This window comes from Coturnix japonica, chromosome 4 (assembly GCF_054131305.1).
Source record: "Coturnix japonica strain WE chromosome 4, WE-NBRP24, whole genome shotgun sequence".
NCBI lineage: Eukaryota > Metazoa > Chordata > Aves > Galliformes > Phasianidae > Coturnix > Coturnix japonica.
In genome coordinates this window covers 79,680,893-79,706,259 of record NC_140666.1, presented here as the reverse complement: position 1 = coordinate 79,706,259, position 25,367 = coordinate 79,680,893, and the positions used below count along the sequence as shown (strand labels likewise).

Genomic DNA, 25,367 nt, shown 5'->3' with positions numbered 1-25,367 from the left:
ATACAGTGCTGGGGGAGGTGCTTATCCAGCTGGAGAATCTAAACCTGAGGCAGCGAGAAACGCTTGTGTGAGCTTCTAATGGAGTGTTTCTTTTCTTTGCCAAGGCAAATTGAAGGAAAAGTGGTAGAAATTTCCAGATTACAAGAGATATTCACTGAGAAAGTCTTGCAACAGGTGAGTAAACTGGATGTTACTGTAGCAAATACTGCTTTAAGGTCTTCCTGGTTGTATTTTGCTTTTGGTTTTATGCAAGATTTAAACACAAGATTAATGACTTTTTGACATAAATGTGAAGGAAAAGTTTGTGTAGGGTTTCCTTTTTAAACCAAAATCCAGGATGGTAACCACTACTGTTACATACTGGTGTATATTGAAAATGGAAAATGTAATGTGTTAGACTGAAAATGAGCGTCCTGTTGAGTGTATTATATAACAGCAGATTTCAGACAGTTCCAGAAGAGCCGTCAAAAGCTGGACAGCTTAGATTTGATTGTAGGTAATCAGGGGACTTTCTGTTGATCTTAGTGGCCTCAGTTCAGGCTCATAAAGACACACATGATTAAAAAATTACAGCTTAATTACTTCTGTGCCTTTGCATCGCTGAAGGCAGCGTAAATGAAGCTATAATGTTAATAAGATCATGTTTTATTTTACTTTAGAGTTCTTTCCAGATCCTTGCTGGTGTTTTTTTTTTTTTTTTCCTAAGCCTTGTCAGCGTTTATTATTATTTTTAACAGGAAACTGATATTGACAACATCCATCAATTAGTTGTGGGTGCCACAGAGAACATCAAGGAAGGCAATGAAGACATAAGAGAGGTGATGTCTCTAAGTAATGTTCCTAAATTGACTTCTTTCTCCTACATCTCAGCTGTGTCCAAGTGTTACTCTAACAAGCTGTTCACACAACATGGTCAGGGTGTATTGTGGTACTGGGATGTGATTTTTGGAAAGAAATGTAGCTAATGTGACCAAGTGACTGAATGGGGAAGCAGAAATCTGCTTGACATTACCCTATTTTGAAACATGAAGGTCTCCCCAATTGCATTTAAGCACCATTGAAGTTGGTGTGTCCTTTTGTTTTCCAGTTCTTTTAGAAGAAAGGAGAAAATTGGGCATAAAAGACAACGTTGGGGTTTTTGAAACTGGAGTAAAACATGAAGCATTATCAGTAGTCTCTTTACCATGCTGAACACATCTCGCATGTGTCTAGTAAACAACTCTGTCCCATTGTCCTATTAATGAGAATGAGATGGTGATTTATTCAGGAACTGAGATTTCACTAAAAACAGCTCCTGAATTGGGCTCTGGGGCAAATAGCTCAGTTTCATTTCCCTTTTTCCTCTTTTTTTTTCTTTCCTCTCCATGGAAGCACACAGACTAAGTAGTTAAAGGATGTGTTTCCTACCACTCAGCTAGTCTGAAACCTGCATCAGAAACATGTTAGCAAGCATGACTCAGCTACTTAACACTTCTGACTTGGGAACTTGTTTCCATGTTTCTGGGCTGCTCAAGTAGTTTCTTCCACTTCAAGTATCCTTTTCAGTGTCAGTCCACAAGGTGTGGTGGTGTGGCACGTGGTGGGGAAGATGGGAAGGATTTTTCAGTAGCTTCTGTGAGAGAAGCAATAGTGTGATAAAGGTAGAGAAGTATAACCAAGCTGCATGTTACCCACCTGAAATGAACGGCAAGCTTTGTTCTTGCAGTACAGACTGAAACCACTGACAGTCATCTTGGGTTGCCTTTGAGGAAATATGTACTGTACCTTTACCAGTGATGATAACCAAGATAACCTTTTCCTCACAGGCAATTAAAAACAACGCTGGATTTAGAGTTTGGATCCTGTTTTTCCTGGTGATGTGTTCATTCTCCTTGCTTTTCCTGGACTGGTATGACAATTAATTAAAATTACCATGTTGTCTACACGATTGGTAATATCTTATGGCTCTTTTTTCCTTCTATTTAATGGGGTATATGGTATACCTGTATATTTTATGCAATTGTTTCATACTGCTACGATGGAAATGTTTTCTAACAGCTAAGCACATCCCTATGTCCCTTAAGGCAGAGAGAGGGTAGCATTCATTTCTAATCTCTTTATCAGATCTGAAACCACACTAATCCTTCACACTTAAACCTCTGCAAGAACTCCTAAGAAAGCTGTGAGCTGGAGTACAGCTGAGGGGAGCATTAAAAGAAACAAGAGAAAAAAAGGTTTTTACCATTGTCAGTCACCCACATTTCTGATGCTTGAAGTCCAGCTCCCAGAGCACAGAACAGATCAAGAGAATTGTTGCTGTGTGCAAAAGCATCTACACTGTCTCAGGCTTTTATTTAATCACACGAGTTCAGTACACAGCGATCGTTTTGCAGCTGTATTCTGACCTCTGCTTTTAATCCTGGAAAACTATTTTGTCACGTTGATTTAATAATAATTTTGAAAGTCAGCTACAGAGCTTTACTTTGGGGTGCAAAGAGATAACAATGCAGCCAACCAGACTGTGGAAACAGATGGTCTGAGGTGCCGGAACAAAGCCAAAGGATAGACAGTATTAAAGCCAAACTCTTCAAAGCACTCAACTTGGGAGCAGTTTGTTAACTAAAGAAAGTCCCAAAACCAATTGTAGATGAGATTCAGTAAACTTCATCCTGTTAAATCAGAGGGAGAAGCTCCTTTGGCTCTTGAATGCAGAGCAGCTGCTGTCTCTTAGATCATATAGCTCCATGTTTTGTGATGTTTGTTGTTGTGAGAGAAGTCAGCTTTCTCATCATTATGTACTTATGCATTAAAGCTGTTCTTAGTGTGCTAAATTTAAAGGGAGGAGGATGTAGTGTGGGTCATTTCTATGTAGGACAGTCCTGGGGAAGAGAACTTTCCCTCTTGTAACATCTGAATGCCTTCTGTGACTGTGGTGATCAAGAACTGTTTTGTTACCGCTCCTCTGATGTGCATATGCCTGTAAGTTTTATATGCCACTAGCAAATCCTTTACAGAGTGAAAATGTCAAAAGTTACATTCAGTAAAGCATAAATCGACTAGAAAATGCAAATGGGGTGATTTTGAAAATCTGAACATAAGTCTTTAGTTTTTAAATGCAAAGTAAAATGTGGCACATAACTTAATGCTTTTTAAGCACTCCACCCACAATGACTTAAAAATCCTTTTATGAATATTACAGTGTAACGCACACTTTGTTACCAAATGAATTAATAATGGTTCTTTTTACTGTACTGGTTAAAAGAAAGGCTGTTTATAATGTGATTCTACTGGAGAAAAATAAAAGCAGAGCTGATAACGTTTGTTCTACTCCACACCCTGATGGTTTTCCTTTGTTTTTGTATAGTCTCTACAACCAACTTTTGACATGTCCATGAGAAACTCTTGCTCTTAAATAAAATGAAAAAGAATCTGCTTACCCAGATCGCACCCTTGTCTGTTAAATTAATGATGCCTTCTTTTGTAATGCATTTAAGATTTATAATAAAAATGAAAACATGGTTTCACACAAAGAATAGGTAAGTTTGTAATTACAATGGAACTTGAACGTGCATCCACAATACTATGTTCTTCTACATCTTTGCCCATCCCAAGCCATACATAAACAGTTCTACTCTTCACTCGGTTTCACATGGAGCTTTCCAACAGCCACTTGTGTTACTAAGATGCTACTGTTTTGATGCCTTGTGTTTAAAAAGTATCAAACCGCAAACCATACATAAACTGAAAGCTCTAATTTATAAAAAGGATAAATGTCAATGGAATAAAAGAGAAGATTCAGTTACATCACTCCCTCTGCTGTATCCAACAAATTACATAGCGGGCTACATCTACTGTGAATAGGCTTTCTGCCTTTTAAGTACGATCAAAAGATGTCATTTCTCTTTCAGACATCCTTAACTGTATATTCTTATGCTATCCTCAACATCCATCACTAGAATTGCCTGTGTTTTTCCATAGTGTCTATCTAGTTTGTGTTTCAGTGCACATCCTTACCAAGATGCTAAAGCCACAGTGGAAATGCAGTTAAATCCTGTTGACAGCAATAATAAAACATTGAGCATGCCTTCTTGCAGAGAACTTCATTATCACTTACAAATAAATAACAGTAAAGAAAATGTAAGAAAAACGCTACCTGACACTTGTTTTTTCCCTTTCTCCATACAAGTCATTACATTATGCCCTTGACATCAGTGCTGATTATCGTTTTTGCTCGAGCCAAAACTAAATATTAAACACAGCTCTCAGCTAAACAAGAGATCACTCCAGTTATGGCTGTGGTGTTTCGGTTTGCAAAATGACTAACAATTAAAAAAAGTAATAAATAAAATATCAGTTCAGACAACAGAACACGTTTTAAGGTCTAAGCCCTGAAAATCCAGAGGAGAAATCTGTCAGTATCCAATAAACTGCAAGAACATATCTGTTGGTTTGTTTCAAACATTGAAAACGGTGTCAAAGCTCTAAAGCAACGCTGATACGCATCTTGTTTTATGCCCATGAATGTTCTGCAGCATGTTTTTTTTTTGTTTTTGCAAAGCAGTATCAGCAAACAGAAGCAATTGCACCATAAACATGAGTAACCTCTAAATTATCCATAATTATATTTAATGAAAAGTTTCTTAAAGTCCCTTAGTTACCTTCAAATGACATAGTGTTAATAATTAGCTTATCATACTAAGCTGATTTCTCAGCGGCTTCAGTCTCCTGCTCAGACAGTTTCTCTTCTGACAGTACTGTCATCCACGGGGACACTGAGCGCGTGATGGTTTGCTTGGCCAGATTGTAGTGGTTTATGACTGTGTAAAATTTCCCTCGAGCATTGGAGTCTTGTTCCGAGTAGTAGTTTTCCAACCCAGCTGGAATGCATTGATTATTCTGAAAAGAAAATCCATCACTTAGATCACAAACACAGTCCCACACACGACACGTACGTTTCCTCTTTTCCTTTGTGTCTAAGCAAATATTCACTCTGGGACTCAAGATGCAACATACAGCAATTACTACAGCGTTGTCCTAATGCGTTCGAACTGTTTTTCCCTGTAATCCTTAGGCCTCACACAGCATTTGCCAGAAAGACCAATCTGTGTCTATAGTCCAGAACAATTAACAGACAAGAAACTTGCACGCCCCAATTTAACTTATATAAGTACTCAGTCTCTTGTTGCAGATATATTTTGCTTTTTTCTACCTTTTTCCTTCCCACTGAGTTCCAAGTGGTCAAATTACAATTACACATAATGCATTCTAGCATCAGATTAGCTTCATGCAATCTAATACGCTGTTTTCAGTCTGTGGGCTAGAAATTAATAGAGATACATCGGTGCCAAGGTATGGCCAGTTTTACAGCCTAATAAATAAGACATAGAAGAAAAACATTGTGGGCAGCCCAGCTGATGTGTAACACGCCCACACAAACACAGTACTTCACTGCTGATTTTCAGAAAGATGAAGTCAGTATCAGGCTTTTAAGGTCTATCTTTAGCTGTGGTCCTACATTATTTAATTTCCCAGAAGTTTAAGAGCACTACACAGAAACTCCTCCGTGCTCAGAGCTTTTGAAAATGAACTACTTGATTTAGATGGTTAAATACTAAGTAGGAGCCAAACTTTGATGTCATCTTGAAAATGAAATCTGCACAGCGGGTGGCACTGAGCAACCCTTCCTGTCATGATGCAGTAAAAGCCTATGAAGCAGCAGATCACACTGAAGGAATAAATGATGATTTGGACAGATCCTGCTGACCCCCAAGTTTTGCTCCAGGAGGGTATGGGGCTCCCCACAGCATTTCTGCCCTATCTGCCAGGCAGAGCACCCTTGCCTGAGACCCTCTAACAGCACTCTAAGATCCACACTGAGCACCTGCAGCTCACACCAGCTCAAGGGAAAAGGAATGATTGCAATTGTTTCTTTGCTGACTCATTTCAGAAGGAATGATCTATGTCCAACACCAAAGACTAAAACTCATAGTACTGCAGGACAGCAGTGCTGCTGTTCTCATCAAACTTGGCAAGAAAGTCTTTATACTGGAAATTCCTGAGCAAAAAAAAAAAAAAATTGTTAACAGTTTTTATGACCAGATGCTATCCATCTCATATGTATACACATTTACTATGAATGCACGCCAGTAACTGTTCTAAGTCATCTGTGCCATCTAAGGCACAAAATGACTGGGCAAAAGATGCAGCAGTCTTAAGTAAAAGAAATTTTGTATCCCAAAAACACTGAAGAAAACGGTATGAAAGAACACTGCCAAAACTGTCAGCCAGTGGATAGTCTTACAAACTGGCTTACCTAATGACTACCATACAATCTTATGGCAAACTGGAAGGAAGGCTGACTGTCATGAGATGAACAGTCCCTCCCAGGAGTTAACAACTCATAAGTCTTAACCTGCCTGTGTGATGGAAGCTTAGATGGGCTGCCCTGTCCCCTAAAGGTGTTCAAGGCCCTGAGCAGCCTGGTCTAGTATCTGATACGGAGGTTGGCAGCCCTTCCTGTGGCAGGGGGTTGGATCTTCATGATCCTTGAGGTCCCTTCCAACCCAAGCCATGCTATAAATCTACAGTTCTATGCATGTCAGACTCACACCAGCATCAGAAGTTAGCAATTCCAACCAGGTTAACCTTATCTTTTTTATTTTATTTGTTTTAAACATAGTAGTCAAGGCAAAATTTGACTTCAAGTTTTATCTGAACTAGAAATACAAAGCAGGCAGGATTTTACCCTGGAGAAGCAAAGACATTGGCTGTTCTGCACTCTGTAAGGCACAGAGGCTTCCCTACAATCATCACTGATCGCTCCATGTGTGTCAGGTGCAAGTCTGGTACCTACCTCTCAAGCATAACTTTAGAAGGATAACTCTGTCATAGAGCTACATGCTGTGCACATTCACCTGCATCACTGAGCCATCTTGTGTTAGCATTATCTGTGCTTTATCTGGAATAACTGACACGGCTCTGGATGTGATAAAATGACTAAGAAGTACTTAAACACAGACCTCTTTGTAGTGATTATTTCACCCAGTCACAGGATGTAGTCACAACTCTAAATATTTAAAATGGGAGAAGGAACACAATCCATTGATCTAATTAAATCTGCCAAGAAAATTCAAGCAAATGGAATATAATTATTAGTGCTGAAGACAAGCCAAGATTATTGCCAGTCTAAAAAAAAATGCCACAATCTTTTGTTGCTTAAAAGGAGCAATTTGCTTTTTAACAGGCAAAATGACTCAGTAATGTTATTTTTTCGTAGTCAAAACCCCACAGCAGCTGACAGAAGAACCTAAAGAAATACACAGCAGAGTTTCCATTTTGACTGAATTTTTTGGCTCCTAGGATTTCATGCTTCTAGAAAAGACAAATCTCCCCTTTTACTCTGCTCCTTCTGTGCTGCCCAAGGACAACTCCTTTGCTTAGCATCTCATCAAGGCAGGCAATGCAACACTCAGGAGTTACTGAGCTGCATTAACTGGTGCTGATTCTCAGCTCTAACCCTCAGCTTAAGCAGAACATTCTTTTTCTCCACCCCCTCCCCCAAGTTTCCAAGTGTGAGAAGTAATAACAATGACTGTGAGGAGAACCTGGGATACTTCAGAGTTGTCGGTCTCTTGCTTCTTTCCTGGCCTTTCTATTTCAGAAGTTCATTGTGAGTTAAGGGCTCACAATGCCAGATGCCAGAGAAAGTCCTGGTTGCCAGTCTGTGTTTGGCTGTATTAAGATAACTCCTTTTGTCCCCCTGATGTAAACAGCCCAGTGGCATCAGTGTGTCACAATAATATGTCCTATTTGCTGGGTTGGTATTCCAAGCTAAATAGGTGATAGTGTTATCCCTAATGCGCGGAAGTGACTCTCTTGTACTGCCCATGGGTCTGACAGAAGGCAAAAGCCTCTGCAATGAATGGGAAGAGTAACAGATGCAGCTCTGAAGTTTCTCCAGCATCTGAATGTGCTCAGATCCTTGAGGACAGTTCTGGTGAGTTTCACCCTGAGCCAGAAGGAGTGCTGCTAAGGAATCCACACCACAACAGTACTATGTCTACATCAGCTTCAGCAAGCACAAATTCGCAGCTCAGGTAGTTTAAGTATGTTATACAGAGGAAAACAAGCACCTTTCTAATTACACTTACAAGCTCTGGATGTGTAGGACAGCAAAAAGGTTGAAGACACTGAAACCTTTGGAACCATTATGCTTATGATAGCAACAACAGCAACAAGGCAGAGAAGTGCAGATTTGACTCACAGCTGCAGTAGCTCAGCCTGTATTCATAGACTCCCATGGCACCAGGCTTCCTGAGGTAGGACACATAAACCCTTGCCAAGCAAATCACATCAAAATCAAAAGCCTGGTGATGCCAGGCCAGAGCGTATTGCTCAGTGCACCTGAAGCACAAAGCCTGTCCACAGAGAGACTGGTCACAAGGTGATCACAGCCGGCCACAGGCTTTTGCTTCATCTCCTGGGACATCTGTGCCAAGCCGTGCCAGATGATGTTACTGACTCTCTCAAAAGACATGCAGGCAATAAATAAAAATTCATGTCAGTACTGCTGTTCTAGGCCTGGTGTCATTTAGAAACATGTTTCTGCTATAAAAAACTCTTAAGAATTCCATGCCTAAAGATGCTGTGCCTCCTGGCATTATGCTGTTGAGCATCCAGGAAACAACCTTCACAAAACCCAACACTGGGAGAACAGCAGTAAAGTAGCCCTGTATATGTGCTGCACTGTAGAGCACTGGCTGTGGGGGGTTTTCTCCCTAACTTGGGTTTCAGACAGGATCCTGAGAAACCTGATCAGAAGGTTCTTTACACACCATGCAACTGAACACAGCTCACAAAACTCTTCTCCTCTTAAATGTTTGCGATGCTAGAAGGAAAAGGCAGAAGAAGCCATAATGCTGCAATTCACAGGAAGGGAAGATATGGGAAGATAAGGACACAGAAGCAGCAGACAGTCACTGGAATGATGATGGGAGCACATAACTGGCCATACCTATCAAGTCAGGATCACATCAAGGTAGGCTCTGTAGGAACATACAGTCCATATTCCGCATAGTTCAAAGAGAATGCTTAGAACAAAAGGCTGTCATCCCTCGAGACAGGAGTAAAGAGACGTTTCAGAACTTGTCTGAGACAACTCAAAAAGTACAGCAGAACCAAGACCTGTGTGTCCCAAGTTACTTTTGAGTGTTCTAAGCACCTTATCTCAACTTTGAGCCAAGGGAAAGCTGAATCAAAACTGAACAGGAGTGTCAGGAGCACTGGAGCAGCCACTCTTTCTTACATCATTTTGAAAATCATTCCGGGTACCTACCTTATACCTTATTCATTAGGTGACCAAGTAATCTTAATTAGAGGGAAGAATGCCATAATCACTGCTGCTTTTCTTAACTCATGACACCTGAGTTCAACCCTGTTACATCTCTCAATAGACATAAATCAATGCTACCTTCAGGACTTCCAGCTCAGGTCACAGCTGAGAAGCCAGCGCTACCACCTTGTAAGGAGTAAGTGAGTCCCAGCTTCCCTTTCACTTAGCAGAAGTATTTTTTCCAATAAACGTGTTCTCCCTTTTTTTGGCATCCATCTGGCCTGTGGCAGCAGGGTTCAGAGGTCTCTGTTCTAGAACAAGGAGTCCTTTCTATAAAAATAAGGTAACTCTGCTACTCTTAATGAGACCATCACTTCAGTCTTTTGATATATATACACGAGAGTCTTTTCCACCAGGTCTTTAGATTTATTGCTCTCCTTTTCTATGACATGAGAATTTGGAAAAACATGCAACATCTAATTGTATGACCCAATAAATGAGTGCTTTGCTCAAACAGCTGCACATGAAGGAGGTCTGAAGGACACCAGTGTTGATGTTTTTGCAACGTTTACATTAGCAAAAATAACAAGAGTGTGAAATCTGTGCGGTAGACACAACCTCCATTACAAATTAAGCAGAAAGAAACACAGCTAAAAGCACTCTCTCCTTTGGAAGCAACTATGAATTTCCATGCAATGCACCATGACTTTGCAAAGCCTATGCACAAAACAACACAGATTATATTATGATATTACATAATCACCCCTGTTTTTCTACAGCGTGTGCACAATTTACCTTGAAAACAAATCCTTCCGGACAGGTATGATCGTACTTGTAAACCTTGTAGACTACCAGAAATACAACGCATGTTAAGAACGCAAGGGCGAAAAGGACCAGCACAGTTACCTGTAAAGAGAAATACAACATGCTCATGTTAGTAATGCACTGCTTAATATGCTGCTGTTACCACAAAAACCAGCTATGAATGCATTTTACAGGAAAATCAAGCAAAGGCTAAAAACAGCTACTTAGTCATAGAGGAAGAACAGGGAAGGAGTATGAGTGCTTCCACCTCCCGCTTCTCACAGATGAAGGCAGATGATGCACATTCAGTGGCCCACTGCCTCTGTGCTACCAGGCTTTTTCAGATGCTTTTCAGTGCACACAGGCGGCCAGAAAAACACACTGGGGTGGTTTAGGTGTGCTGATTTTTCAGTATTTGGATGATGGAAGTGTAAACCTAGTTTACGTCAGCTGATAAGCACATTGGTTTTCCTCGTATCTGTCCAAGAATAGAGTCGGATGCCAAAATGTTAATACAGGTGGCGTCCAAATAATACAAAGATGGCTGTAGCGAGGCAAGGAGAAAGCAATGTCTGCCCACTATTGTTAGATAAGAGTTTGTTGCACCTGCTACAAATGTATGGATACACCAGTAGTCCACATGTAAACCAATTAATACTCCTTCAGACATCTTGTTTGAACCAGTGCTGCTTCACCACACAATGACTGCACAAGAGTCACTGCCAGATCCATAAGGAATACTCCATGTTCAGCACAGGGCCAGCCTTGACAAGTGCAGGTACAACTGTTCTGCAAATCGATGCATCGCGGATTGCACTGTGTTGTGTGGCACTGACTTCACCATGTCCTTAAGTACCTCTCTTGTCCTGAATTTGTGCTGCAGCAAAAAATAGGGGATACCTGACATTGAATCTGAAATCAGCATCACTGCCAAGCTAACATTTCCCAGGATTAAGCTCTGAGCAGCTGGAGACCAGGCAGCCTTTAGGTGAGATGGGAGATTCAACCTGAGGGGTGTATGAGCCGTGCAAAGAGCACTGGTTACCTGGGGAAATGTCCCAGATGTCTGTCTTTATTACACTAAAACTTCTACTGACACAGAAATGAGCAGCTTCTGGAAATCACAGGAAGAGCAGAATAAAAGAGCGGGTGAGAAGCCAACATGTGGCACAGCATAAGAATAAACAGAAACAAACGTACATGATTAATGAATCAAAACAATGTACAGTGTTATCTAAACTTTAAAGAAAATAACCTGGAACTTGAGAAAACCACTTGGTGAAAAAACAGAAATACTAAACAACCACACCTTCCCTTCCTGCTAAGCCTGCGATGCTGAAGGACTGTTGAACTTCTATGGACTTGTCATGCTGAGAAAGGTAACTTCACCACAGACAGACAACAGGGACATTAACATTTCCTGGCTGAAACAAGGCTGAGAAGTAGTGTGCTGCTGAAGCTAAGGAGTTTTGATAAAGAAAAAAGTAAAGAGAAAATATGTAATAAAAGGAGGGCCAGAGGAGAGGGCAGGGAGAACCACGGATCAAAAAGCAAATTAACAGAATAAATGTAAATATTAATGTAACAATGCCAATCTAAATGAGACACAAAGCAAATGACCTTTCTGGTTAATAATAACATCCTCAGTTTCTCAGAACAGACGCTGGATTAAAAGTAAAATCATATTCTTAATCATCCTCTGAAAACCGCAACTGACATCAGCTTTCAAATCCAATTAGCCTTCTCCAAGTTGGTTACTTATGGACAGATAGCTGTGCCTTGCCAACCTCGCGTTTCCAGTCACAGCTCAGGATATCATGCGCGAATCTAAAAGACCCTTTCTTGTCATCTTCTGTGGTCCAGCTCAGTAACAACCAACATCTCTCCCCTCACACCTAACAGCCCTGCCAAACCATGCCCCTTCCCATGTGTTTTATTGTGCCTCTCCCTTTTTTCTTTACAGATGTTTGCAGCCCCTTCCTGCATGTCCCCAGCCATCCCACCAACAAACATTGCCCAGTCCAAGCTGCAGGTTTGGGATCACTCACCTCCCAGCCTACAACCCACTGGCACTAAGTATGTGTTGCATTGTCCCACTCACTCTGATGATCACTGCTCTTTTCCTTAGAAAACGACAGAGAAGAAAGGGTAAAGAGGTGCTAAAGAGAAAACAAAATTCCAGAGGGATTATTGCCAAGGCCTCCATGCCCTCCAAGATGTATTCCACACAGCCTGCAAGAAAGCCGCTCTCTGTAGAACAGCTCTGTGACACAAAACACGGACACCAAAAGAACTGCTGTGGTACAGACTGGTTTAGCTCACACCCATCTCCTCCACAGACAGGGGTAAACAGTTTCCTAATGTTATTAATTTTGGTATTAGCATGTATATTTTTACTCTCATTATCCCCAGTAATTTACAATCACATTCCATTTGCAAGTCCCTAATCAAGTAAGCTCTTGTCTCCTTCCTAACAGCAGCTCTCCTCTCCAACCAGCCGTCAAGATACAAGTAGCGTGTACTTCAGTAAAGGACAGCTGCATGTGCCAATGAGATGGATAGAAATCCATCACTGCATTTCAAGATGATCCCTATCATCTGTTCATCCAATTCACTTCTCTCCTGTAAAATCCCTCTCTTCCTCCTACTGGCTGTTTCCCTTCATTCTCATTGCCCACAGAGATGGTCCACACTCCAGCCAGGCTGCTGCTTTTTTCCTGCTGGTCACCCAGCAGAGCCCATCTCCCACCTCACCTCCCTGTTCCCTTTGACAAGTGAAAGCACAGAAAGAGAGAAAGCAACAAGCTGCTCTTTAGACCACAAGCCTGACCAAAGCTGACACATACTGCTTTCTTCCACAGCTAATCTGCCTACTTGCCAAAACCCAATGCACAATTATTTCCTTCCTCCTGCAGGGGAACTGGTAGCAACCCACCCTTGCCTTCTGTTCCAGGGAGGAGAGGATACCATCCACAAAGAACCACTCCCTCTTTCTTACAGGAGAATGTTGCATCTCTTCTGCCTGTGGCAGCCAGCTGGCAGAGCGCAGGACCCATACAGTGGGAGCAGAAGCCCTTCAAATTACTGTGATCCTTCACTGCCACATACATCCTGTGGAACACCAGGGTCTCTGCCACACTACATGGGAGACAGGCTTTTAAAATAACTAGAAGGGAGCAGAAACAAGTGTTTCTTTAAACAAGTAATGCAAAGAGTAGCCTTGTTTTCATCTCAAGAGTGCCCTTTAAGGTTAGTTCTGAGGGGATCTGGCAGCAGAACCAAGTGAGCACAACAGATGACAAGACATTATGTACGTGGCAGATTTTTGAATAGATTGTAAGTGAAGAGCAGAAGAAGGACGACGTCTAGCCAGAAGCCATTACACTAATCGAAATGAGAGATGACTAATGAATGAACTAAGTGTACCTGCAGCAACAAAAAAACAAACACCAAAACTCCCTGTTTTCTGACTGTAAGCATTGAGCCCAACAAATGAAGTTCACCAGATCTGACAACCACACCAACATGCACACAGCTCCTGGTAAGGCCTTTCCACCAGGGTCTGCTCGATCTTCCCGGTCAGTCTGTCCTACTCTGCTACAGCTGTATTACACTACAAGCTGTTTTTCCTTCTCTGCTTGGCTGCTGCAATCTCCTCCCCTGTTCCACCAGCCTTTATCGTGCTCCCTTTTTAATAAGCCAGAATGTTACAGCAAAATGCATCAAATGTGCTGGTTTGCCTCAGACCCTTCCTGACTCCTGGCCCTTTCAGAACAATCTGCAAGCTTCACGGCATGTACAGGTCTGCCTGTTTTGCTGCTCTTCTCTCTGTTTTGCTGTCTCTCTCTCATTCTGTTCTGCCTGTACCCCACTGTCCCCTATTGATGCCAACTCTTATCCCGTGTCACAATCTGCACACGCCTCTTCATGTCTCCTCCTCTTGCTTGAATTTTTGTCATTAATCCACTGTGCCTGTCTGAACTGCCTTCTTTTCCACCGTGCACCTTTCAGGAAGCATAAAACGCAGCTAGGAGCACTGCCTTTATTACAAAGGGAACTAAAGTGGAACTAACAACGTGCCGTCATTTACACTGCCCAGTCTCTGGCACTCAGTCACACCTCATCTCTGTTGTACATCTATGCACTGCCCATCCCACTTGCAGCCTCCTGGGAACGAGCTTTCATTGCTGGTTTGTCTCTAGGCACACACCTGGCGCTAGCACCAAACACAACGAGTGAGGACATGCATCTATAAAGCGCCTTTCATCTCAAGTGATTTAGAACCAATTCACGCTTTGCTCACCAGTGAAGTACAGAGCCCTCTGGGATGAAACACTGCAACTCTATGCAACTGTTTAGGGCAGAAAATTAAGATTATTGCTATCCAATTTAAACTACAAGAGAATTTTAGGTAGGCAGACTGTAATTACAACAGATTATGTCTGACTACATCCCACAGACTAAAATTCATAAAACATCATGCTTACTTCCCTGCAAATGGCTGTGACCTCCATTTCACCTCTCTCCACTGAAATCCTGCCTCTCCAGCATACAATGCACTCTACCTGCATGTGAGAGAATGTTGAAGGCAGCTCTCCATTTCCCCTAACGTTTTTGCTTTCCCAAAATGACTTTTCTTGCTATTACCCAGGCCTGTCCGTAGAAGTTTACATGAAAGATGTCTGAAACCATATGCGTAAGGAATAGGAATCATGGAGTTTGAGGAAAATGGCAATATGAATAAAGGGACCCTCACTTATCTGCATGCAGCATTTGATTCATGTTCATTGACAGAGCAGCACAGATTACACAGAACGATTTGGTACAACTTCCCATTCCTGCTACAGGACTTTACCTTTCATATACACTATGGCCGGTGACACAGAAGGCAGCCAGATACCTGCTTTCGAAAGGATATTTCTAAAGCAATAGGTCATGTTTAGCTGCATGGCATCTGTCTCTAAAAGGATGACAGCCTTGGGACGGACTGCAACGGAAAATGAAGAAATCAAAAGACTCCTTGAAGAGGCAGAAGAAGAGAACTGGTGTGGATCCTTGACATGACTGACAGCAGCAACGAGAAAGGCAGAATGAAGAAGGGAAGTAACTGAATAGAAACTACACTTGTAAAAACAAACAACGACTTGGGTTGGAATGGATCTCAAAGATCACCTAATTCCAACTCAGTGTTTCTTAGCAGCAGTGGTGCAGGACAACAGACCAAGTATGCAACGGAACTGACTAATGAAACCTGAGGGAGATGCTGTTAGACAGAACCAAATAACAAAGCAGCAGCCTCCAGAGTCTAAGCAATGCTGTGGCTTAATATGACTGCTTGTGGCAGCATCCCATCATCCTCTATCATATAGACACTGTGTATTAGACTGATAAGTAGGGAGATTTGAGGAAGCAGCCCAAGACATCATGTCTGAAGTTAGAGCCTTGTTGCCTTACCATACAGTCCTGGAACGCATTACCAGGGCCAAGAGAAAGGCTGGAAAAGGTTACACAGCCTTTCCTTACATGCAGCAAGTGTTAACATCTAGAGAGACCCAAAGGATCTTTTGTCAGCAGCATCTCAGACACTTGGTTCTGCTCCAAGACAAGGATTTCTAATGGGATTCAACGGCACCTGGACCAGAGCAGAGGAGCTGCTGTTGGGTATTACCCATTTCGCTTAAGCCCGCCAGCTGTGACTGTAGAAATAAAATCCTTTTAGACAATGCTGCAAAATTATTGGCTATGTCCTGTCATGGAATTATCAGAAATTGTAAAAATGGAGTAAAGACAGTCACAATTCATTGCCTTTATTCACAGTGTTTTAAAAAAACAGCAGAAGAATCTTTTTTCTTGCCTAAAGCAATAAAAGGAAAAAATTCAAAGTCTGCCAAACTGTTACAGCAGTGAGCAACTCTTCAATCCTGGGAGTAGCTCTAGAGAAGAAAAGAGCACTACGGCAGGCAGTAAGCACCTGTCATCCTTCCAGCACTGAGTGACAGACACAGCACTGCTTAAGGAAGTGCTCCTGTACAAGAATCAGCCGACATCTCGTGCCTTTAACAGATTTTTAAGTGGATGCAAAGAGCCACTCGGCACACAGGCTGACAAAGAAGTATTCTCTGCACGTCCAATTATTTCTTCGGTAAGTATAATTACTAAGAAAAACAAGTCAAAAAGGAGGCAGAAATGTGTTTTAAAATATGACCCTTTGAGAAAGATCAATCATGGAAGACTTAAATTCACGCTATGTTATATATTTTCTTTTTTTCTAGTAATTAAAATAATCCAATAAAACCTAGAACACTGAATTTGAATGTCTTGATTCCTCTTCCATAACCTCACACTTACTACTTGACATTACAGGCTTGCCTGGTGCGGTCTTACCTCAGAAGTAAGCTCCAGGTTTTGGCTCTGCAGCTACACATACATACAGATGTCAATAATAAAGCCTGAAGAACTGATCTGCCTTTGTATGAATCAAATGGCTTAAAGCATATCACAGCTTGGGTTTATCTGAGGGCTTTAATTACTGGGAAATACTTGCTTTCAAAATACTCCTGAGGGTTCCTTATTCAGGTTTCCCCAAAGACAGAAAAAATAATCGCATTCTTTGATAGAATGGACAATTTTTGACATTCCTGTGCTTGTGTGCAGCTGTCAGCTCCCATCAGGAACACACATCTCACTGCAGAACTCAACTGGACTTTGGAAGGATGCAATGGAGGCAAAGGCTTGGCCTCAGCTAACTGGTACTATCCGTTCATGCCTCTAACAGCTTCCTCCTGTGTGCTGATTCATAAGGCTCCTTTGAAATGACGTGTCCAGCCATGTTGTTCTATTCTGTACAGCAGACAATTTGCAGGAGAGGAAAAGCTGCCTCGTTCAAAGCAAAGGACCAACTCTCTCCCCATTACTCTACACTGTTCAAAAGAACAGAAGAGGGACTTTTAGATCTCAGTGAGAAATAAAATCTCCAGTAAGAACGCCATCTCCCTTGGTGTGGTTACTGCCATGAAACTGAATTACAGCAACCTCAGAAGCAGGAAGCCTTCCCATTCTTATGGCAGATTCTGATTTGAATTCAGAACGCAGCTTCGTACAGGAAAATTATTCTTGCAGTTTTCTTTGTAAACATTCTCAGCTCTGTTGTAATAACTGCGGTAATGTGGATTGAATGCAGAAAATACATTTTATAATTGCATATTCACCCAGCTGCTAAAACAACAAACCATCTACATGACATATGTACATGCTGGAGTGGCTTCATTTGTTACAATGTGTAATTTCTCAAGAAGTGCAGCTCTGGATGATGTGCACTGCTGAATCCCAAAGAAAGGCAATCTGTTCTGTCCTTACTTAAGAACTACATCTCGGAATACACGTGAAATATTAGCAAAGACAACTGACTGCCTTTATTTTAGCACATTTGTGCCATGTCTTGTGGTTAATACCGTGCATCGCTGATGTGTGTTTAAGTCATTGAAACAGCATCTGAAGCTTTTTTCACGAGCACAAGCCAAAGTCAATATCCTACCAGTTAAATAATGCATTTCATAATTATAGCAAATATTTAATTTTCAAACAAATATCCTTTTGCTCTCTCGGAATCAACAGCAGCAGTTAACACGGCGGCTCGCAATTAATAATGACCCAGGAGGAAAAAAAAAAAGCCTCACACAATCAGTACTTTCCATCTCCATATTTATCAAATGGCATCAATTATTCATGAAATATTTACTACTGGGAGTGGGGAATGTGACAATTGTCCCTGGAGGAGAACCAGCCAGTCCTCTTTAAAACGATGCAGGCAGCACAATTCAATTCTGAAAACGTTACATAGAGATTAAGGGACGTTTTTAGGTCCTGAATGTTCTGTGTTAAAGTACTGTTTTCAACTACCTGAGCCTCAATTTTCCTAATCGATCAGCCCCCACGCCCTCCTTTAAAAGCAGACTTACAGCCAGCGTGAATCATCCTGCAATTCCCAAGAGACAGAAAATCTTACCGAACCCTCTCTCTGATGCAGTAGTTACCTAGCAGCAAAGCCTAGCAACCCTGTAGTATGAGATTAATCCCAGAGTGATCATCATAAGGTAATATCTAAAAGACATTTTCCTTTAAGTATGCCATCCAAAGGTATTTAAAAAAGCGACATAAAAACGCTCAGGCTTCTGACTCTTCAGATATACAAATTAGAAAAGACTCCCCAACAGCATGACAAGCTATTTATCTGCTGTTCACTGAGGTCTTACTTGTTCAGCATCCCCAACAAAGAAAGAACCCAGATCTACAGAGAAACATGTACAATGTTTAGATGCAGCTAAGATATTCACAATCCTCTCTTATCTACAATTTAATGCTCGACAGATGAAAACCCTCACAGTCCCTGCAGCAGGCAGAGCAGTGAAGAAGTCTGCAGACAGTGGTTCTGATCAGTTGCTTGGAACTGAAGTGCCAGCAGGGCGCTCAAATCCAACACGTTCCCCTCTTCTCTACTACAAGGTGCTATGTGTTTCCTGATCACATTAGTCTGACTAGGATGCACACAGAAGACAGCCACGCATGTTCTGTTTGTTGTTAGGGTACTATGGTTAGACTGCAGTTGGACTTGATGATCTTCAAGGTCTTTTCCAACCTGGGTAACTTTCCTGCTTCATTTCACTTGCACAGCACAAGAAAACCCAACCTCCAGTGGGAAGTGGGATTGGCAATAGAATCCCTGCATCAGTTAAACTCTCAGCTTTTCTCTAGAGCTACCAAAGGGAATAAGAAGGGTGTGGACACGAATGAGTAAATGTGAGTCAGATTCCCACTGCCATCTCCCAGTGACCGTCATCATCAACCTGTATGATACAGCTGGACCGCAATATCGATAGCAAAGAGCTCTGTATGAATCCTTAAGTTGCCAAGTCATATATCTCACTATAAAAAAATACCTCATGGACAATGACAGTGCTTTTAAGAGAATGGTTTGGCTACAGAAAAAAAACAGTAAGCCAAAAAGAAAACACACACTCTTGTGGTTCTTACCCTTCAACAGGAGCTTTGTCCATGCTGTAATCCACACTTACGCACACCCCAAACAGACCCCAGTCAGCCGTGCTGTGAAACACGTGCTGACAGCACTGCCCCCAAGTCCGACTGCCAGGAAGAGTTAGAACCAATAACACCGCAGGGCTTCCTTCTGCTTCCACATGTAAAACAACCATTGGATATAGGTACACATTATAACGTAACTATTTTAACACTGAATTCCTTTTTCTCTTTTCCAGTTATGCCCCAAACAGCCACTCCATTACAACCATTCTTGACTACAGTCAGCAATTCATTTTAAGCATTTCTTGGAGCAGAACTGAGTCACTAACATATTTAGCTTGCATTGCTTACCTTAAATCTTTCTGAAACCCCTTCGGTGATGCTGATTGTGAATTCAGCTATTTTTGGAGTACGGAATTTTCCTTTCTTGCGATCAGGTTCATACTCTGTTTTCGTTTTGACCACAACCTTTAAAACAAAATATATATATACATATATATATCAAAAAGCTGTCAGTACCTTATGAGCACATCCTCAGGTGCACCTGCCAGGTTTGGAATAGCATGAAAAAAGCCACGGGAATCTTATTTTACTCTTTTATTGGCTTACAAGCAGATTTAGCACAACACTGTTTTTTTTCTTTCCTCCCCCATTTTGTGCAGTTCTCCTATGGAGGCTTCAAGCTGTTAGTTATTTCTGTCAGCTTTCTTCATAGCAATCAACAAAATTCTCTCAAAGAGTTTCTGATGGCTCCAAAGGAAGACTTGCTACACAACACTTCAGGAATGTTCAGTTTTTTCAGCTATTCTGTTATTGTGCTGCAAGCACCTATTTAGTTCAAATCCAAATCATAAAGCTTTCAGACTGTTCAAAGTGGGAAACAGCCATCTCCACTTGTTTAGGAGAAGTACATTCCACAGCCATGTTCTCCAACAGCAAGACTCTGAACTTCAGAGAACTGGAATGACCTATAGCTAGATGTGATTTGGTACATGCCAGACAAAAGCTTCTGGCACTGCAATATTTAACATCTCAGATAACTTTTAAGTTACTAGCAGCAAAGAACACACAAATCCTTACGTGATAATGACATTTCTCAAAATGCCTAAGGCTCTTTAATTTCAGTTCACAACTCGCTATGAGCTATTTCACCAAATTAACGTTGAGCGTCTTACCTGTATTCCAAAACTACTTGTGGTGTCAGTTGTACTTCAAATACTCTCCTAGGCATTCTCATAATACAGAACTTCCCTATACCTATTTCTATTTACCTATACCTATATATATTTCTATTACCTATACCTATTCCTATTTGCCTCATTTCTTCTACAGTTTTCCAGGATCTATTTTTCAAAGCATCTCAGACAAAACAGGCACAGTTCATTGTACTGCCATCTCCATTATGGTTTGGCCAATTTTCTCTATTCAACAAAGAACAAATATTGAGACTTCACACTTTGAGATCTTTAGAACCAGATGCTGTCTTTGGAGCAGCCCATGTTATCAGTGGCAGCTATTCATAAACTAAGACTGTAATAAGTTGTGATAAACTAAGAGACACTTACAGGTAGCCAGCTACTGAAATTAAACCTTTGGGTTCTCCTTTGTGTGACTGCAGCACAAAGCCTACTAGGTACTTTTATAACAGCACACAGACATAGAACACAGAGAAAATAGTTTCTAAATCTATTTTGAGCTATAATTAATAAGATAATTATAACTGCGTTACTTTTCAATTACCCAGCAGCTTCATGGAAGCAAATGGTCTGGAACGTCTTTTTAACATTATACTTCTTCCCCTTTATGTTGCATAATTCTCAGGCAACTCAAATCACTTTCAGCTGACACTGAACACAGAGTTCTATCTGCTTGGTTATGTAATGTCTTCTTTTGTTTAACATACCTAAATATGAATTCAAATCAGTTCATCCGTTTAATTTAGAAGCTGTCAAAACCATCAAATCCTTGGCACTACAGTCACTACTACCCAGCAAGTTATGCTTCGCTGCCATACCAGAGACTTGTAAGTGAATAATAAGTACAGATATATGAAGGACGTATTCTGTTATACACAACTCTTCATACTTTAGAATTTGATCCATTTGTCAATCTTGACAACGCTTATCAACTACTCTACTACTGCCTTTGTGCCTGCAGCAGCCACGAAGGATACACTGACACCACCAACCATGTCAAAGAAGGAAACCAGTAAGACCAACAAATGCATGCTTCTATTTTTTCCCCCTCATTCTTTGCAAAATGAAGGGAAAGCTGCCATACCAATAGACAGTGGAAAGTACAGAGGAGCCAACTGAATGTTTCTTTAAGTTTCAAGCCCAGGTGTACATTTGCTGATGTTGAAGGCAAATCTTGTGGAGGCAGGAGGAGCTCTGCCTGCTCCCAGCAGGTGCAGTCAGGAGGCACAGAGTCTCCTATGTTTGCCACAGCTCCACTCAAGGTAAACCTATTATCCCACATGGCCCTAATGCAGCCTTCTGCTTAACAGCACAATAACACAACGGATTCCCCTGGATGCTGCTCTCGGTAATCGGTTCTATACAGTCACCAGTTGGCAGGCGTATCAAACACAGTCAGACTTAACTTGTTTGAAAGCCTTAGGGTGCAATTTTGTCCTCGGTTACAAGATTTACACCCATGTAACCAAGGACAGAAAATGGGCCCTAAGGCTCTGTAACAGCTGTTATGGCTTATTGTATTTATGCCTGCCAACTGGTCACCAAACACAGCACAACGATGCTGATAGGAATTAAAATGGAGGTCATAAATGTGTTTGTGTTGCCTACAAGCAATGCACTTCTGAAGTGGATTTGAAAAGCTGAAATGCTTTACCCTGAGGTGGGATTATGTGATTTTTCTTACTTTTCACTGTGAGCAGCACGTACCCATCAGTTCGTCAAAAAGAACCGAGCTCTTGGAGGACACGATGCCAAAAGCAAAAACCAGAAGGAACATACTACTAACCATCTTCCAGTTAAAGCTTGGATTTAAAAAACAAACAAAAAACACCCCAGCAAGTATCTTACTGGAATAGGATACTGAAATAGCTGAAAAAGTATCCTACCCCTGTATGCCCCACCCACCCATAATAACTCTTACTGAAACATCTGAGTGAAATGAATATATAGATATATGGATCACTCTGTCATCTTCCTGTATCCCTAACACTGAAGCTATGAGATGAAGAATGTGGATACATGCTTCCCTTCCAACCTGTCAGCAGCACCTGCCACAGAGCACCTACATTCACCTCTATTTAGAGGTCTGGGGCCAAGTAAGTTGCTAACCTGATCTAGTACTTGGTCTAGATATTTGCAACCCTGCCCACAGTGGAGGGATTGGAACCAAATATCTCTGAGGTCCCTCCCAACCCAAGCCATTCAATGATTCTAATGTGAAGCTCAGTGATCTGCACTCATCCGAGTGCTTCAGGCTGTGTGGGGCTGGTAGAAGTACTACCAAAGCACAAAGGGAACGTGGAAGTTCTCCATAGCCAGTCTGCCTATATACATCCTGCAGAGAGACAAAGCCGTGTTCATAGCCCAGCAGGGGGGCCTTCCAGGGAAGAGAAAATTCCCTTCCACAGCACCTTCCACATACTAATGAGTCAGCCAGCGAGAAGGGATGAAACAACACAGCACAGAACACCTTGCATTTGTCTGCTCCTGCATTTCATACAAAAATCCAAACACCTCACAAATGCTCACGTTCCCCTGCTATGTTTCAATGCAAATCACCACTGCTGGGTCGCAGGTAGCTCCGCTGCCCCCCCAGAGGGGCTGACACTGCTCAGAACACAGCATGTGTGGCTCCACTCGTCACACATAACCCATTCTTTGTTGTTTGCCCGAGATTTGGGTGTGATTCTCCGGGTTGGAAGCTGAAGGCACCGTACCTTGTCAGGAGGTGGGAACTGGAGCTGATTGACATCCAGGGGTGTGATCAGGGGGATGGTGTCGAATCCATCCTCCAGAAGGGGTTGCTTTGTGCTCTTCTCGCTGAAATTATTCCCCAGTTTCACCATTCTTCCAGGAATGAAGGGGGTTTTCTGCAAACAGACCCACATACACACACAGAGAAAAAGGCACAGCGGAGCGGTGTGTCAGACAGCCGGGCTGCACCAGCCCCCGGAACACACAGCGATACACACACACAGAATCACAGAATGACCCGGGTTGGAAGGGACCTCAAGGATCACGTAGTTCCAACCCCCCTGCCTGGCAGGGCCACCAAACATACACACACGGGCTGGTCTATGCTATTTAAGCACGTTTCAGCACGTGAGAATGACGACCGCTTAAAAATTAATAATAAAAAATAGCACACATCCACCGCGTCGCGTTATCGCCATCCCGGCGACCGCGGTGCGGCATCGCCCTCAGCCCCGGCCCCGCCCGTTGCCCCCCGCCATGGCAGCTCTCCACACGGCAGCGCTCCCCCCTGCTCTCCCCGGGGCAGGCGATGCATCTCCCCGCCACTCACCGCGGCGGCTCCCGGCCCTTCTTCGGGGGGCGGCGAGGCGTCGTTCCGCCGCGGCCCGCGCAGCAATGGCGGAACGGGCGGCGAGTCGGCGGCTTGTCCCTCGGCGGGCACGGAGACACTCAGCGCCGTGACGCAGCCGCCGCGTGGCTCAGGGCAGCTCTGGAGCAGCACAAAGGGACCCCGCGGGGATGGGCCGGGCGGGCAGGAGCTCCCCCCAGCCGGCTACTGGCGCAGCGGCAGCAGGTGGAGCGGGAGGACGGCACGGCACGGCACAGCGCTGCACCGCCCAGCGCGCCCCTCCCCGTGCGGCGGCCCTTGGGTGCGGCTGCGGGGCGGCCCTGGGGACGGGAAGCTGCGGGATGCCGGACGTTTGTCAGCGGCTTTGTCCTTAAGGATGTCGCCTTTTATTTCTTGTTCTCTAGCAACGCTTGCGAGGCAAGGACAAACGTGCTTTAAGGAGGGGGAAAAATTCTAACGGACGATTAGACGCTGGCCTCAAAGGGTAAAGGCGTATTGCAGAGCTTTCCAGCCTCAGCGATGAGGACATCTTATGAGCAGTTAAAAATCGATAAATTAAAAGTGATTCTCGTTCTCTGCCTCCCATCACAGAATCACAGAATCACAGAATGACCTGGGTTGGAAGGGACCTCAAGGATCATGTAGTTCCAACCCCCCTGCCTGGCAGGGCCACCAAACATACGCCTTTACTAGATCAGGTTGCCCAGGGCCCCGTCCAACCTGGTCTTGAACACCTCCAAGGCCGGAGCATCCACAGCCTCCCTGGGCAGCCTGTTCCAGGGCCTAACCACTCTCCTAGTAAAGAACTTCCCCCTAACATCCAACCTAAATCTTCCCTCTTTTAACTTAAAACCATTTCCCCTAGTCCTGCTATTGTCAGCCCTTATGCCTCCCATAACCCAGGGCAACAAGCACGCTGGCCTTGCAGCTCCAGTTGCATCACTTCAGCACCCCGGGGTAGAAGGGCTGCAGGCAGTGCAACAGGTTGCAGGGCCCAGAGCCGGGCTGTAAAAAGATTTGTTCCTTGTTTTGCTGCTTGGAGTGAGCCGGCAGTGCTTGCTTACTGCACAGAAGGTCAGCAGTATGCTGGGCTGCATCCTAAGAGGGATGTGCAGGCAGGTGGTTTGTCCTCTCTGCACTGCCCTTGTGGGATCCAACCTGCAGCACGGTGTCCAGGCCTGGGGCACCCAGCACAAGGATGTGGAGCTATTTGACACTGAGGACTCTGAAACATTGCATTTACCCAAACACGATAAAGGTAACTGCAATTATATCCCCCTCAGTGCTGTATTTTTTTGGAGTCTTCATTGCTCAGAGCACACCAAACCCATGAGTCTGGCAGATATGGCCAGTATTTAGTTGTTACATCTCCATACATACTGATGTCTTACATTTGTTCCAGTTATCACACCAAAAACGTATTCTACCTTTTAATTTCTATTTTCTATTTTTTACCCTGAGGTCATCAGTCTGTGATGCAAAAGGCCCAGATTCTGTTGCTAGCAGGGGAATAAAGCAAGTCGTGTCTCTGACTATGGATCTTCCTATCTGTCTCATTTATTTCTCCCATCAGTGTTCTGTCCTGAGTAAATAAAGTGTAAAACAAGCTTGTCTTACTTGAGGAACGATTCATAAATCATACTAGGATATGTTAAGTAGAAAAAAAACATTATTCATTTTATATAGAAAATTACTCATC

The 25,367-nt window shown here is 42.8% G+C and overlaps 2 protein-coding genes across 2 annotated transcripts in view; one reads left to right on the top strand and one right to left on the bottom strand.

Annotated features, from left to right (window-relative positions):
* The window catches only part of STX18 (syntaxin 18), a 40,124-nt gene extending 36,705 nt beyond the window's left edge, over positions 1-3,419 (top strand). Inside the window, exons 9-11 of the mRNA XM_015862702.2 lie at positions 105-174; positions 738-818; positions 1,806-3,419. Of these exons, the coding sequence (XP_015718188.1) occupies positions 105-174; positions 738-818; positions 1,806-1,901 (247 nt within the window). The 3' untranslated portion in view covers positions 1,902-3,419. The remainder of the gene's footprint in view (positions 1-104; positions 175-737; positions 819-1,805) is intronic.
* Positions 3,420-3,455: 36 nt separating this feature from the next.
* Positions 3,456-23,811, bottom strand: NSG1 (neuronal vesicle trafficking associated 1). Its single transcript, XM_015862703.3, has 5 exons — positions 23,651-23,811; positions 23,064-23,216; positions 19,502-19,618; positions 10,106-10,216; positions 3,456-4,875 (listed from the first exon to the last, which is right to left on the bottom strand). Exons 2-5 carry the CDS (start codon positions 23,190-23,192, stop codon positions 4,675-4,677), a joined length of 558 nt encoding a protein of 185 aa, XP_015718189.1. The 5' UTR covers positions 23,193-23,216; positions 23,651-23,811; the 3' UTR covers positions 3,456-4,674.
* Between the last annotated feature and the right edge of the window lie 1,556 nt (positions 23,812-25,367).